The sequence below is a fragment of the Acipenser ruthenus genome, chromosome 14 (assembly GCF_902713425.1).
Source record: "Acipenser ruthenus chromosome 14, fAciRut3.2 maternal haplotype, whole genome shotgun sequence".
Classification (NCBI taxonomy): domain Eukaryota; kingdom Metazoa; phylum Chordata; class Actinopteri; order Acipenseriformes; family Acipenseridae; genus Acipenser; species Acipenser ruthenus.
In genome coordinates, this window is record NC_081202.1 from 26,675,781 (window position 1) to 26,691,536 (window position 15,756).

General features: G+C 39.4%; 1 protein-coding gene across 2 annotated transcripts in view; it reads left to right on the plus strand.

Moving 5' to 3' along the window:
• Positions 1-15,756, plus strand: part of sult4a1 (sulfotransferase family 4A, member 1) — an 18,718-nt gene continuing 2,962 nt past the window's right edge. Inside the window, exons 1-7 of one of the 2 annotated variants that reach the window (XR_009307281.1) lie at positions 1-387; positions 8,315-8,445; positions 9,019-9,099; positions 9,680-9,806; positions 10,052-10,146; positions 10,939-11,077; positions 13,272-13,378. Coding sequence is in view for 1 of the 2 variants with exons in the window: in XM_034032240.3 (XP_033888131.1) it covers positions 219-387; positions 8,315-8,445; positions 9,019-9,099; positions 9,680-9,806; positions 10,052-10,146; positions 10,939-11,077 (742 nt within the window). In the remaining variant the exon portion in view is untranslated. The remainder of the gene's footprint in view (positions 388-8,314; positions 8,446-9,018; positions 9,100-9,679; positions 9,807-10,051; positions 10,147-10,938; positions 11,078-13,271; positions 13,379-15,756) is intronic. The other variant, XM_034032240.3, reaches the window with a different exon arrangement.

A 15,756-nucleotide genomic window follows, 5' to 3' on the forward strand; every position in this document is an offset into this window, starting at 1 on the left:
TTGTGGTACTGATGCTGAACCAAGGAGGCAGCAGAAGCATCACACCGAGCATCAATGCGCGAATCCTATTACATCATTCTGTCTGGATCTGATTTGCTGAAGGTCAGAGCTTTCAATACAGCACGGTTTTCCGTCCATCCAGTTTATTTTGTAATCTTCCCTCGTTTAACAGATCCCTAGCAGCGCTGCTCAAACCCTTAATAATACAAAGCATCAGGATGGCTGAGAGCGAGGCAGGAACCCCGAGCACCCCAGGAGAGTTTGAGAGCAAATATTTTGAATACAATGGAGTGAGGCTCCCTCCCTTTTGCAGGGGGAAGATGGAGGAGATTGCTAACTTCTCTCTCAGGAGTAGTGACATATGGATTGTCACGTACCCCAAATCAGGTAAACAGTGTCATTTAAGTTTATATATATATAACAGCAATCGTAATAATACTAATACAGCAGTAAAATATGACAATGTGGCCATTCGGCTTTGCGTCATGGAAAACCTCCAAGCCGGTGCGCACCTGCGCCAGTAACACATTTCTACATGCTATTTTTAAAAAAATGTCATTTTTATGTAACTCTGGGTTGGTGGGGTATCATATAAACGCCCGTTTATTTATTTTTTGGTTAACCAGGAAGTACTACAGTTCATGAATGCTGTTCATGTGGAACTTGATAATGAACAACAATCATCTGCAGAATTGCGTTTTCAATTGCTCTTTCCCGTAATGCCCTTAGCAGTAATCACTGCATATGTGATAGCAAGCTCGCTAAATATACACGCATACATTAGTATGGGAAGAAACTCTGTTGCATACAGCACCGTTGCAAACCCGGTCATGGCTCACATTTCTGTATCTGAAATTAACAATATTGCCTATATTTAATAACTACGGCATTATTGTAAGCAAAGTGTACGCAATCACGTCATAGTGCAGCATGTATTGTGCTCCTGTAATATGCAGTGTTTTTCTTGTTACATTGGAGATACATTAGAGCGAGTGCTGCTGGTGATATGGAACCCAGGATATCTGTGATGTAATGAGGTTAACACAGCGCGTGTTTACATGTCTAGGGTTCAAACAGAGCATTCTAGTACATGACGTGTGTTTTTTTTGAGCGATTATTGAATAACGCACAACACCAGATTCATTTAGACTTACGGTACTTTTACACCAGTGTTTTGTTAAAGGAAAAGCAAGTTGTTACAGAATTAGTAAGAATCAAGCTAAGTATGTTTAACTATCAGTTTCTAGAATGTTATGTTTAATTATGTGAATATGCAAACTATATGGGACATATTCACAAATACAGCAGTGCTAACTTTAAATCTTTTTTTTTTTTTTTTTGTAAAGTGAAAAACAAACAGTAAATGTTACAGAACTAGCAAGAAACTACGAAGGAGCATGTAGCAGCGCTTAAATGAAATGAATCTCATGAGTTATTTATCTGAAGCTTTGTAAGATCAATGTTTTGTCTTTTATATATCCAAAGGGCATATTACATTTGTTAAAAGTTGCAAGTTGACACATACTGAAACACAGGACACATACTGAAACTTTATATAATGCTGTACATTTATGAAGAATTCAGTACACCTTCGGTAATATGGCTTTTACTAGGTTGGCTTTTGTGAATTTGGAATAGTCCTTCATCACCCAATCAATTGTATAAATACTCCTCTGTTCCTCATTGCAATTCCTCTATGTAGCTATATCTTTACATAGCAACCTTATATTGACATTGAGTACTGCTATGGTATCCAATCAAAAAAATGCATGCAGATGAAGCTTATGCTCACAGTAGCAGAAAACAGGTACACTGCGTTTTATAAATGAGCTTAATAGAACAAATGGATTGATGTGTAAACTACTGTTTAAAGGCTGACCTCAGCAGACACTTTAAATAAACTGAATTAAAGGAGTGTTTTGTTAAAATGTTGTATAGAATCTTTGTCTAATGTGATCTCAGAGGAAAAGACCCCATAACCTATTTATCAGAGAGCGCCCTATTGATAGCAGACTCTATAACCCTATCGTCTGGGGATTTTGAAAGGAGAAAAAAAAATCATGTTCCTGTTACAAAATGAAAAAGAAACCACACTGCGACTGCTTAAGAGAACTTGAAATATATAACTTAGTTGTTTGGTTTTAGTTTTGCAAAAATTAACAGGTGTTTTACCTCTCAAGAAATAGGAGTTAATACATAAATTCTTGCAAATGCATTGAGTAAGTGGAAATACCCCTGCTGTGAGCTCAAAATTCTCTGACCCTGTTACATTTTAAATGACTCAGTGATCAGAAATTACAATACACTCCAAAGAGAATTGCTTTGCACCACATATATTCTGTAATCCACGTCTGTTTAGGCCTATTTGTGATTTCATAATACAAGGATAGAACAGTGTAATTATGTTGTTAGCTGTTGTCAAACATGAACATTTTTCAAATGGACTAGGTCTGTTACATTCATAGCACACTGCATGTTACAATATATGTCCTACCTCCTAGTTCTGTCATTGACAATTAATATTGCACACATCCATTGTGTCAATATGTAAGCCTAAATGCATTGTGGGGAGGGTATTTTTTTAAGACAATGGGGTCTATTCAGATATTGTTCTCATTTCCGTGGAGAACACTTGCTTGCACAATTTCAGCACCACATGCTATACATTCTAGTGACGCCCAAACCTACAACACATGTCAGACTGGCTGCATCGTGAAAGAAGAGAGATTAATTATCCCTACAAGATAATTTGCTTTGCTGCATCTTACTTGGGTGTGGAATACAACAAAACCAACTAGCTGTTTGCAGTATATCAGAATGTACAGCATAACAGTGTCTGTATAGCAAGGAACTCCTGTACTAAAAGGTGCTGGACTTGAGTGAGAGGTTAAGAAAACCTACATTCACTCCTCAGTAACTCGCATTATTAAAATAAGACATACTTGTCAATGCAGATCAGCTGTTCGGAAATACAATGTTCTGTGGCTGACAAATATGGCAGGATTTAGCTGATTGGGTTAATACAGTTGGTACTGTAAAAAGGGAGATCATAAACTGCCAGAAGGACTGTCAAGATGAACGTCGACTTGTAAACAAAACCCACTCTTCTGGGAGGATCATGTTCCAAGATATTGCCCTCCTCTTGATGTACAGTCCACACAAGCACATCGAAGCTTGGCATTTTCTTAGACAACGAATAGGCTACAAAAGTGATTTATATGTATTCCAACCAGTAAGTAGCCTATCCTGTTCAGATGACTTAACAATGCAGTTTCACAGGGTGTTTGCTGGGGCTGTAAGGATAGAGCAGAGGAAGTAGAAACAAGCTGTTAGTAAGACAGTGTCGCGCAGAGAGAGCCCGGACTAGGATAGAGCCCGGACTAGGATAGAGTGACGAGCCTGTAGCTCAGAATTAGGTGCAGGCTTTAGAGAGGCCCGGGCTTGTAATTAGGATAGAAAACAGATCCCGACCGATGAGCTGTCATTTGCGCGAGGACCGAGCTTGGTTGTAGGTCATGTTCCTGAGGATCTGAAAACATATAAAAGGACTCTGCTCGGCAGAGGCACCTCTGGGGCAATAGTCCAGTTGCATTAGGACCTGAAAGGAGCGATAGTAAAGGGTTCCCTGACTGGTCTGTTGCTGCCCTCGGATATGATGAGGCACAGGCCTCCGAAGCCGGGAGCGGGAAGGAGTCCCGCAGGGAACCTACGACAGAGAGAGAAGGGTTAGTCTGGGACTCGGGCACTGAGAGCATAAAGCAGGCTACGTCCTGAACGAAAGAAGAACAACGCCTCACGTGGTGAGATAGAATAGGCGTACGGGCTGCGCAAGGATAGTGTGCCTGGGGGTCCCCTCTGACTCATTCGGTGAGAACCCCCCCTAGTGTGAGGAAAAGGTAGCGTGGCTGACCTGAGGTCGGGGGAGTGAATCTGCACTTGCCCTCCCCTAGAGGAGACTGATGCAGAGGCACAAGAAAGAAAGGAGGAGGGGATGAGGAGGAGAAAGCAAAACACTAGATAGCGAAGGAGCGTGAGATTGGGGTTTAAATAGGAGATTAGACATTAATTAAGCAGCCCCAGCACCTGCCCCCCTGAATTTCGCTCTAAGGCTAATATTTAATGTATGCGTTACAAATAACAAAATACTTAAATTTAGTAATTCTTGGGTAATTAAACATTTTTGTTGTATTATTACTATTGGCTTAAATACATGTTTCTAAATGCAGAAATTATGCTAGGAAATTATACAGGCTAAAAGAATTGAATCTATTCAGTCTTGAACAAAGAAGACTACGCGGTGATCTGATTCAAACATTCAAAATCCTAAAAGGTATAGACAATGTCAACCCGGGGGACTTCTTTGACTTGAAAAAAGAAAAAAGGACCAGGGGTTAGATAAAGGGGCATTCAGAACAGAAAATAGGAGGCACTTTTTTACACAGAGAATTGTGAGGGTCTGGAACCAACTCCCCAGTAATGTTGTTGAAGCTGACACCCTGGGATCCTTCAAGAAGCTGCTTGATGAGATTCTGGGATCAATAAGCTACTAACAACCAAACGAGCAAGATGGGCTGAATGGCCTCCTCTCGTTTGTAAACTTTCTTATGTTCTTATACTGTTAAGATACATCTCATTCTCCTCCTGGTCTGAGGCACGTGTTAATTATGATGCCGGTAAGGGTCAATAACGGCATAATACAGATTTATGAATCGGACAAATATGTTAATGAGAAAATTAGTCTCTAAGGGTACGTAATTGTAACGTCACAATGAGTGATGTTTTTTGACGGTTTATGCTTCACCTGTCATTTAAACACTTACTGGCATGATAAAGGAGATGGTAAGTTTTATGAATATGGGCCTAAATGTCTTTTGCCTTGTTCATCTTGTAGCAATTTCATTTCTTTCTTTGATATTTTTGCAATTTCTGTAATATTTTCTTAGAGGTACCAGGTGTGTGTGTGTGTGTGTGCGCGTGTGTGTTTTGTTTTGATGTTGGGACATCGGAATTAGGTGTGGTTCTATGCACGGGATGACATCTGTACACAGGATAAGATTTACTGGAATTTTGGCAAATAATTGCGATTGGTTGATTTCTGATATGTGAATATAATTTCTATAATATATTTTGTTCTCAGATGACAGTTTTTGAAATTCCATTGCAGCCAACCACCCCTGCCCTCACCATGCAAAATGTACACATTATGTACTAAAAACTATAGTAAAAACCCTTGATGTAATTTCCTGCTGCAGCACAATAGCTTCATACTCAAAGCTTAAAGAGATACTGGTGTGTACATTTTCAGATGAACCTTTTTTTTTATTCCAGGCAGTGATAGTCAGCAGAAAACGGAAAGATCTGTCTGACAACAAGCCTGCCACTGTCCTGAGTGCTTGAGTCTATGAGAAACTCATGCTGCATAGTGAAAACAAACACGTCTTTCACAACACAACCAAAAAAGGCATAAAATCAGGTCCATTTTGATGTAATATTATTAAAAACAAATATTATTATAACACAGACTGGCTTTTGACAGGAATGTGATTCCTCTTACACCTCAGACACAACTTGCACAAAACAAATACACATCTCTGCGCCCGATATTTTTCAATAATTTGTAAACAAAACAGCGTTTCAATTCTGCGCTTGAGTGGATTACACTTAGTTCTGGTAAAGGTGGATATGACGTCATCATAGAAAGGACAAGGCGGTAATTCACTGGTGAACACTGAAATCTCGTGAGCTCTACTAATTAATCTTATATATTTAAAAAAATCAGTAAATTGAAAATAAACCAAAATGCTGCAAATCTCGTTTTGCAATCACATTTGATTATTTTTGCTTCTGTTTCTAAATAATACCTGTCGGTGTCAAACAACTTTTAAGAGTAATGTTTAAATGCAAATTGGCAGTTTTTTTAGCCCAGGGTTATCCATAAGTAAGTAACTTAAATATCTGTCAGTTTATTATTATTATTTTCATTTTTTTCGAAAAGTGCTGTATATGAATAGTCCATAGGTCTGTCATGTCTGTGAATCATCTTGGGGCATTTCTTTTTAGTTAATTAACATCTATACAACAAACCAAGTCTTAGAATATACCTGACATAAATAGGTTCAAAGCATAAAGCTTAGGAACATCACACTCAAATGAGCTCTCGCACATCGATAAAACCAGACTTGTTTCACTTTTGTCCGAGTTGCAGTTGTACTCCATTAAAAAAAATCGGAGAAGTCAGTCGGCTTCCTCCTTCGATTACGTCATGCCCCACGGCTGAATTTTCAGGAAGTTTTCAGGAAGTAAGACTAGACAATTTCTCTTTCTAATTACAACGAAATAAAACCTAAAATATATAAATTAGAGCAAGTTATGGTTTATGTAGGCCTCATAGATACTGAAACTAGTCATTTTGGTTAATGTAAAAATCCATGTCACAGCCACTCTAAGAAGGAACTTCAGTAACGTCTGGTGGGACACCACAGACATAACCAGAGGCATCCCAGTTCATTTATGACAGTTCTCAAATTGCTGCAAGAAGGCTATTATTAAAGCCTTTCAGGGTGCTTTCTATTAGAGGAGTTTACATGGGGGGGGGGGGGGGATATCTATATGCATTGCAATGAAATGAGATTGCAATGAAAAAAGGACATTGGATCTGAGCATTTTTCTTTAAATTGAACAATAGCAATCCCACAGGGTTACAAGTATTAGGCAGAGAATACATAACTAAACATATAAACGTATAGTACATGATGTGATATTGTTTAATAAATTAGGACTTATCTCCGAGTATTGTTTTTATTAGAGGATTAGTCAACCTTGCTGAACAGATTGTATAACTATGACTAAATTGCACTCCGATGTTTTTTTTTTATGTTGATTTTCAGGACAGATTATCTGATCTTGTGACAGAAGTTGATAGGTTGCCTTAGGGTAAATTCTTTTTTTGGAGTGTGACCTTGAAAAAATGGGGCCAGCCAAACATAAACATGAATCTACAGTAAGCAAGGCACCAGAGCATGATGGATAATATTACTACCTGTATTGACTACCAATTTACTTTGTGTGTGTGTACAGACGTTTCCCATTCTTGATACAACCAAGTATATATAGTATTATATGTGGCCCTATGCATACAAAAAATGTATCTAATTTAAGTGTTGATCGTGCATTGGAACAGTGTTTACCACTGACTAAAAAAATAATGTTATACAAGTTGTTGTTTTTTTTTTGTGGTTATTTTCCCATGCCACTACCTGGATTGCCTTAGTGTATTAATGTGTTTACTTTGAATTACTCTGAATTTCTATGATTACTTAATACATCACATTGAGAAACAGGAATTAGTCTGCCCATACTGCGTTACATCACTACAGTGTGTCCATCGAAAGGGTTGATTCAATCCATGTCAGGGTCCTGTCTGCTAAACCATCATATCCTTTACCAGCACTGACGCAAAGAAGCCTTGGAATGCAGCACTCTTTTTAATGCCTTTGAGATGAAAATTGGTATTAGAATAAAATGACCAGCTTTACAACTGCAATGGGGTTTGTTGGATTATAATAAGTAGGACATTTATTTGCACAAAAAACAACGTTGAAAAACATGAGGCGTGACGGCTGATGCTGCAGATCACAAAGCCCTGAACTCGGCTGGTGGAATCTCCAGAAAGCTAGATGAACCATTTCAATTGATGCATCCATTAATTCGCTACATGTTTAGAAGTGACAGCCTTTTCAGCATTCATCTCAGTTTACAGTGCTCCCTGTTGCGGGGGCCTGGAAGTGACATTTCCTGGTGAAGAGGGCCTGTAATTTATTGAAGCAATTTAGGTAGCACAAAACTCATGCCTGCTTTTAGATCTTTTTTTTAAACAATTTTATTTTTGGTACTTCTGTAATCTCTTAACTGCTTATTTATGTTCATCTGGCGAACATGTACTTTTCAATTTAAATAAATAAATATTTTTGAAATGTTCTGTTTGTATTACATTTATGCTGAGGAGGTGCGTTTGTGTATCACAGGTTTTAGCCAATATTCAGCCTTTCCACTACGGGTGAATAAACACCACCTACTAATGTATAAGACATTGGGGCTGATTTTAAAAGCCAATAATAATAGTAATAATAATAATAATAATAATAATAATAATAATAATTTACTTACTTCAACTGACTTAAATTATGTATCTGTCGTGTTTATTTCTAGTTTTGTTAATATAAAGGTCCTCTCTGGACTGCTGGGCAGTCTACCCAAGATATTACTGTGCATTGTAGTCTTCTGTTAGTATTTATCACGGCCCCTCTCTCCTCAGGTACAAGTCTGCTCCAGGAGGTGGTGTATCTGGTGAGTCAGGGCGCGGACCCAGATGAGATTGGACTGATGAACATCGATGAGCAGCTTCCTGTTCTGGAGTACCCTCAGCCTGGACTTGACATCATCCAGGTAGTGACCAGTCTCAATCTCTCACTGCTCTTCACTGGGAGGCTGCGACCTGATAACTGTATGCCAAGGAAATTGAAAATGAGTGTACTCTAGAGGGGTTTAACAGAAAGATGCCACAGGGACTGTAAAAGAACATCTAGACTTTATAAATACTGTAAAATTAGTAACTTTATATATCATGTTCAGTATGAAAGAATAGTGCATAACCTAGGGATTTACAGTTGAATACGACTTTAGGAATAAAAATGTTTCTGCTGTTTTTCAACCTTAGTCAGTCCTAAGTAAAGGTTGGTCTGGTGAGATATTGAACATATTGAAACTTGTCAAGTCCCGGATTGCGAGTGGCTGCTAAATGTGTTTCTAGACAGTTGTGACAGTTGGCTATAAGTTACCTGATGTGAATGCAGTCCCAGCAATTCTAATATTTTAATGGCATGTTACATTCAGAAAGGAATAAGAAATGTGGAAATGAAAAGTTGACTGGGTGCACCATGAAATTCCGCAGTACCAGACTGTCTTCCTTACACTAGAAGGTTATGGGAGGACTGTAAGCACGTTCTGTTTCTGTTTCAGGAGCTGACATCTCCTCGTCTAATTAAAAGTCATCTGCCGTATCGGTTCCTCCCCACAGCCTTGCACAATGGCGAGTCCAAGGTGAGATTGCTGGGTTTGCTGCAGCATGGTGCCCTGTAATGCAACACCACAGCCACCCCAACAATGTGTAATTCATCATAACGCAATGAACACTTTATTTATATAGACAGTATTTAGACTTTAGCTGAAGATTACATTTAAAAACAGTTTTGGGGTCACCAGTGTTAAGTCCCACAGTTGTGGGACCCTACCCTAAAATACCCTTGTAACAGGGGTGTTTGTTATAGTTGGTATTTTTTGCTTTTCGCACATTTTGTATGTCATCCGTGCGTTTCCATTGTTGGTAGTGTCACGTTAGTGCATCTGTTTGTTTTGTGAATAAAACCTGCATGTCAACTACAACCTCTGCCCCGTTCTCCTGTCAGTCAGCAGCAAATACGCACACAAGTCTTTACGCTGTTACGACCCTGTTATGATATTAAAACATGTATAGTTTATGGCATTAAGGGTGGGATGTAATAATATTGGTGGTGTTTATGTTGCAGTATATATTTCTTTAATCTGTTCAGGAACGATTTCTCACTGTGTTTTGCCTATCCTGTAATGCTGTAAAAGTCGGTCTCTTTAACCTGATTCACAGATGATATACATGGCGAGGAATCCCAAAGATCTTGTGGTGTCTTACTACCAATTTCATCGTTCCTTGCGGACCATGAGTTACAGAGGAACATTTCAGGAGTTCTGCCGGAGGTTTATGAATGACAAATGTAAGATTCTGGGGAATCTTCATACTTTTCTAGACAATAATGAGTTTGATAAAATAAATTTTAGATAATTCAAAACACACCAAAGGAGAATAAAAAATGAAATTAAACATTAAATCGCAAGCATGCCCCCCAGGGCTGAGACATATATATGCCCACTAAACATAATAAACAATGTGACGAGGTACGGAGACTGAACTAAACCAATGGACTGTCTGACTGCTATACTGTGCCTCTCTTTCTTGCAGTGGGTTATGGGTCCTGGTTTGAGCATGTCCAAGAATTCTGGGAGCACCGCATGGATTCCAACGTTCTTTTCTTGAAATATGAAGATATGTACAAGGTACAGTACTCTACTGGAAAAACCAAATAAGTGGCCGGCTTCCTTTGAGCTCTTTTGAGTAAAGAGAAGAGAGTAATATATAAAATATTAGACAACATGTACTATAGTTTAATAACATTACAAAAAGCCACTCATCACCATGTGATCAAGGGCGTGTGACATTAGTGCTGTGTTCTGGGGATCCTGCGTTTGTTCTTTAGTCAGTTTTGATCACATTCTGGTAGTAAAGTAAGCGGATTTCCAATAGATTTGGACTTTTTTTAATTCTCTTTTCTAAAGTCCTCAGAGAAGCAAATGCGCTTTTCTTTCATATAGGCGCACACACACATCAACATTTGCATGGTAAACTTCCAATCGCAATTTAAAATAAAGGATTATCGACACAGACACGAAACAACATTATTTGGAATGGCTTCGCCAACAACTGTCATTTAAACTTTACCACATGTATCAAAAAATGTAGCGCCAGGCTTCATGTCAGGCATAAGTAGTCCTTTAGACAAGAAAAGTCTTACAAGAGGATTACATAAAGCATAACTTTTCTTCATAACTATTCTATAATATAGCCTATTGTCCACAGTTGCAGAGCTAATCAAAAATTGGATACAGCCACCAGTGATGCTAGCGACCTCATTCAGTACTGTGATGCTGGCTAGCCTAACTACGATCCAGAAAATGGACACTTCATTGTCAGTACCTGTACTGCACTGAACTTTGATTCAATTGTGTTATTAATTGGTAGAAGTGTGATCTCCATGGTGACAGCACCTTTGTTTTCATTCCTCCTGGCAGGACCTTGCGACTCTGGTAGAGCAGCTGGCGAGGTTCCTGGGAGTTTCCTGTGACAAGGCCCAGCTCGAGACCATGGTAGAGAACTGCCACCAGCTTATTGAACAATGCAGCAATTCCGAGGCTCTCTCCATCTGCAGGGGTATGTTCGGTCTTTTTGCAGTCTGGTCCTGTTGGTAATATATACAGTAATAGCAATTGGGGAGAGAGTGAGAGTGGGGTGCTTAGAGGTATAAGAATATTTTTGCTCACAGTGCTAACTATGCTTTTGATATAATGTCAGCTCTATGCTACCTGTTCCTGTGCTTCCTATTTTCACCACTGTCCTGCAGACACACCTGTCTTAAATGTAAGCATGTTCTGTTTAGGCTTGTGTCTATTTAAAACCCTACTTGTATACTGTAAGTATTGAGTACAATTCTTTATTTGTAATTATACAAGCAATGGGTTGTATTTATTTAACCAGCAGAAAACCTTTACTGTAGTTAAAAAGTACAGTCTCTAAAAAAACAATTCCTATCACAAGCTTAGCATGACCAAGACACAGTCGTGCTGTATAATTTAGAAAATGTTGCCAAATGCTGTTTTATCTTGTTTGTTTGTTTGTTTCTGTGGCTGTATGCTGTCTTGAAGTGTTATCTCACATGTCCTCTAAAGATCTTTCTCACAGTAATCTAGAATGTTATCTTTCTTGTGTTCGTGCACATTGGACACACATGACATAACATTGTTCTGTAAGGGTTTGACTTATTGTACAGTGACAGTTAACTTGCACCCTGGGTGTTGTCACAAATCACGCTAGGTGGCTGAACCTGCCCTTTGCACAGGGGATTTGTTTAGTTGACATGGAATATTGTCATCACATGCATGGCACTGACAGCACTGAAGTCCAGCACCCTCCATATCGAGGTCAGCACAGGTAAGTGTACAGTTACCTCAATGCTGTTTACTCCACAGGACTCCAGAGGATCATTTGAATTGCACACCTGTTCCCTGCACTTAAACTGCTCTATATTTTTACAGAGAGCCTGCATTAGAACATAAGAAAAGTTGGGGAACGACAAAAAGGCCATTAGGTCCATCAAGACTCGTCCCTTGTTAGCACACCATTCTCCCTTATTGGAGGGGACGAATTTAAAAGCACATTATCTAGTCTTTTTTTTTTTTTTTAAATGTTCTCAGTGTTTTAATTTCTACTACTTCACCTGCTAGGAAGTTTCATGCCTTTATAACTCTCTGTGTATTAAAAGTGCCTCAGCTTCCATTTATGCCCGCTTGCTCTACTCTGTGCTAAATTTGAAGTAGTGTCTTGGGTTAACTTTATACTATTTATGATTTTATAGACTTCAATCAAGTCCCCGCTTTCCCTGTCGTTTCATGTCATCTTCCCTGGTTTCCTGTTCAAGTCTGTTTTAAGAGCTGATTGCATTATTCTCTTCCCCATCCTTCCCCTGCTTACTTTTATCTCCCTTGGCAACATGTTGTGAACATGGCCATGTCTAAAAATGTTCTATAGGTTGAATATGGGGTGTTTTATAGGTAATGGGAGAAGCCAGCCACTATAAATCCTTAAACTGGTAATGCAAGTGTCTCTCCTAAATTGCAAAGTGGATATCAGTTTACAGTGCCCTCTAGTGGCGATGACTCCGTGTCACCACTGTTGTACTGCACGAGACGTCTACAGGAACTATATTGTTTCCACACAGTCTTGTTTAGTAAACCTGTAAAACAAATCAAACAAACAAAAAAAACATTTTGATTTAGTGTCTTCTTCAGTGTACTCATTTCCATCGAATTGTACAGCAGCTAGCTAGCTAAGGTCGCTGTTCATTTATACAATCGTTTAATTAGTATCATATTACCACATTACATTCAAAACCTACAATTATAAACAGAAATTAATAATTGCAGGATTAAAAGCACAGTTAATTCCAGCATATAATGCATTCAGTTTACACCAGGTTTAGATTATTTGAGATATTTATATTTTGTATATATTAATCTAAAAAAAAAAAAGAAAAAAAAGAATCCATGTGTGTATATATTGGTTCACTTCAGTCAATTTCATTGAACCACAATAATACACTCATACATGATATCATGCAAGAACAACAAACTACGGTGGCTCATTGAGGACACGAAAAAAAAATGGTTATGTCAAGATCTCAAGGTAAAATATCTCTAGACATAACAATCCCCCCACCATGTCCTTATTATTATTATTATTATTATTATTATTATTATTATTTGTCAACATCTTGCTTTTGTTTTTAGTTTTTTTTTGTTTGTTTTTTTGGTATGTTTTTTGTTTCTTTTTCATCTTATTTTTCTTTTAGTTCATGGACTCTGAGGTGAAGATACGTTGGTGTGGTTGTGTGAAAAAGGTCATTAGAGACCATAATGCATGACACATACAAACACTTGAGCCAAATATTATAACAAGGTGAGTGCTATTTTAGTATGTAAAGAGGCCATTTATCGATCAAATGGTGGTAAATGGGATCTCAGATTTCTTGCATGGTTATGATCTTAACTCTTTCAGCACTAAGGGGTTGATTGTATCAACCTTGTATTGGTGCATTTTACTGCACTTTGGGATTTACCCTGTATTGCATTAATGATGAATAATAAACAAATGGGCATTGATGTACATGTTAGTATTTTAGATTAGTTCACTGCTGTTTTACCTCTTACAAATAGAGCAGCCTGCAGAAGTTAGCAACTATGACAACGTCTGGTCTCATGCGTGGGCTAACGCACAATAAATAGCGAATCATGCACCTAGCCAATCAAAGCACAGGGGGGGGGGGGGAGGAGTAAGGTTGCAACCAATAAGAATTCAACATTCCCCTTAAGAGCAGCTGTGTGTCTGCGATAGCGAACGGAGGGTATTTTGAAACCAAAAAAAAAAAGCCCAAACATTTTTAAAATGTCCAGCAGGAGGATGACCAAGCCCCTCAAGCAAGGCTAACATTTTTAAAATGTCCAGCAGGAGGATGACCAAGCCCCTCACAAGGCTAACATTTTTAAAATGTCCAGCAGGAGGATGACCAAGCCCCTCAAGCAAGGCTAACATTTTTAAAATGTCCAGCAGGAGGATGACCAAGCCCCTCACAAGGCGACGCATTTTTAAAATGTCCAGCAGGAGGATGACCAAGCCCCTCACAAGGCGACACATTTTTAAAATGTCCAGCAGGAGGATGACCAAGCCCCTCACAAGGCTAACATTTTTAAAATGTCCAGCAGGAGGATGACCAAGCCCCTCAAGCAAGGCTAACATTTTTAAAATGTCCAGCAGGTGGATGACCAAGCCCCTCAAGCAAGGCTAACATTTTTAAAATGTCCAGCAGGAGGATGACCAAGCCCCTCAAGCAAGGCTAACATTTTTAAAATGTCCAGCAGGAGGATGACCAAGCCCCTCAAGCAAGGCTAACATTTTTAAAATGTCCAGCAGGAGGATGACCAAGCCCCTCAAGCAAGGCGACGCATTTTTTAAATGTCCAGCAGGAGGATGACCAAGCCCCTCAAGCAAGGCGACGCATTTTTTAAATGTCCAGCAGGAGGATGACCAAGCCCCTCAAGCAAGGCTAACATTTTTTTTTAGCAGCCTGGAGGGGGAGAGTGAATACAAAATTAAAACACATCATTTTCTGTTTCACTTGCAGAGAGAGTGATGGGGTGATTTTTGCTTAAGTTAGGCATGTGAAGCTCACCTGCGGTTCAGCACCGCCGCTGCCTTTATTATAAATGCTTTACTGACGGTACGCATTTGCGTCTTAAACAACAATAACTAAGTCTGCATTTTTTAATTTTTTTATTGGTCCGAATGCGTACCTGAGGACCAGTTATGTGAACTCCTGTCTATAAGGCTTTGTCTGAACTGTCTGGCACTTGCAGCATCTGCAGCCTCCAACACTGGTGCTTCAAGTTCAGCATCTGCCTCCCTCAAACCCTGTAATCTTTCCTCTGTAAGTTCAACATCCATTACGGAGAGCTATGTTGTGTAAAACACAAGAAGCCAGGATGATATTGCTAACCTTCTGAGGAGTGTACGCTAGTGTTCCCCCAGAGACATCCAAACATCAGAATCACATTTTGAGGATTCCAAATGTTCGGTCAATTACAGTACGAGCAAGTTTAAAGGCACGGCTATACCTCTGTTCGACAGGGGTCGTGGGGTTGAGCAGCGTCAGTAGCCATCGCTTCAGTGGATAGCCATTGTCCCCTATCAACCAACCTCATATAGACAGTCATCCCGCTGAAACGCAGCAGCCACCTGCGAATTAGCTTGGGTAAATGAGTCATGAGTGGAGCAACAATAGTTTGCATACACATTTGTGATGTAGTTGTTGGCATCACAGATCACACACTACTTGCACGTAGACAGAATAGGTGCCCTTATGATTTATGTAGAGGTGCCTATTCTGTGTTGGTGCACGTAGCTGCTCGTGCCTCCCTAGAAAACCTTGCTTTGTATTTTGTTGCAGCTCGTAATAGACAGGGTAATGGATGAATTCTCCTGCCTTCTTTAGTAAAGCTGAAGTTACATCTTGCACGACACATGATAGAGCCGGCTGGCTCATGCCTGCAGTATATCAGCTCACAGTGGAATGAGCCAGTGGCTTAAAATGTTAGTGCAGCGGATACCCTTAGTGCTGCAGGCAAACAGTGTGCTCTCTGCATGTCCTTCCAGGTCAGCCTGAAGCAGATGTCAGTGATTGTCTGTTGAGGCGTAATTGCTGCATACATTGTGTCAGACAAGCTCAGAAAAGACAGATGACTTCTAAATATTTGGGGACGTCTCCTCCTCTCTTTGTCTGG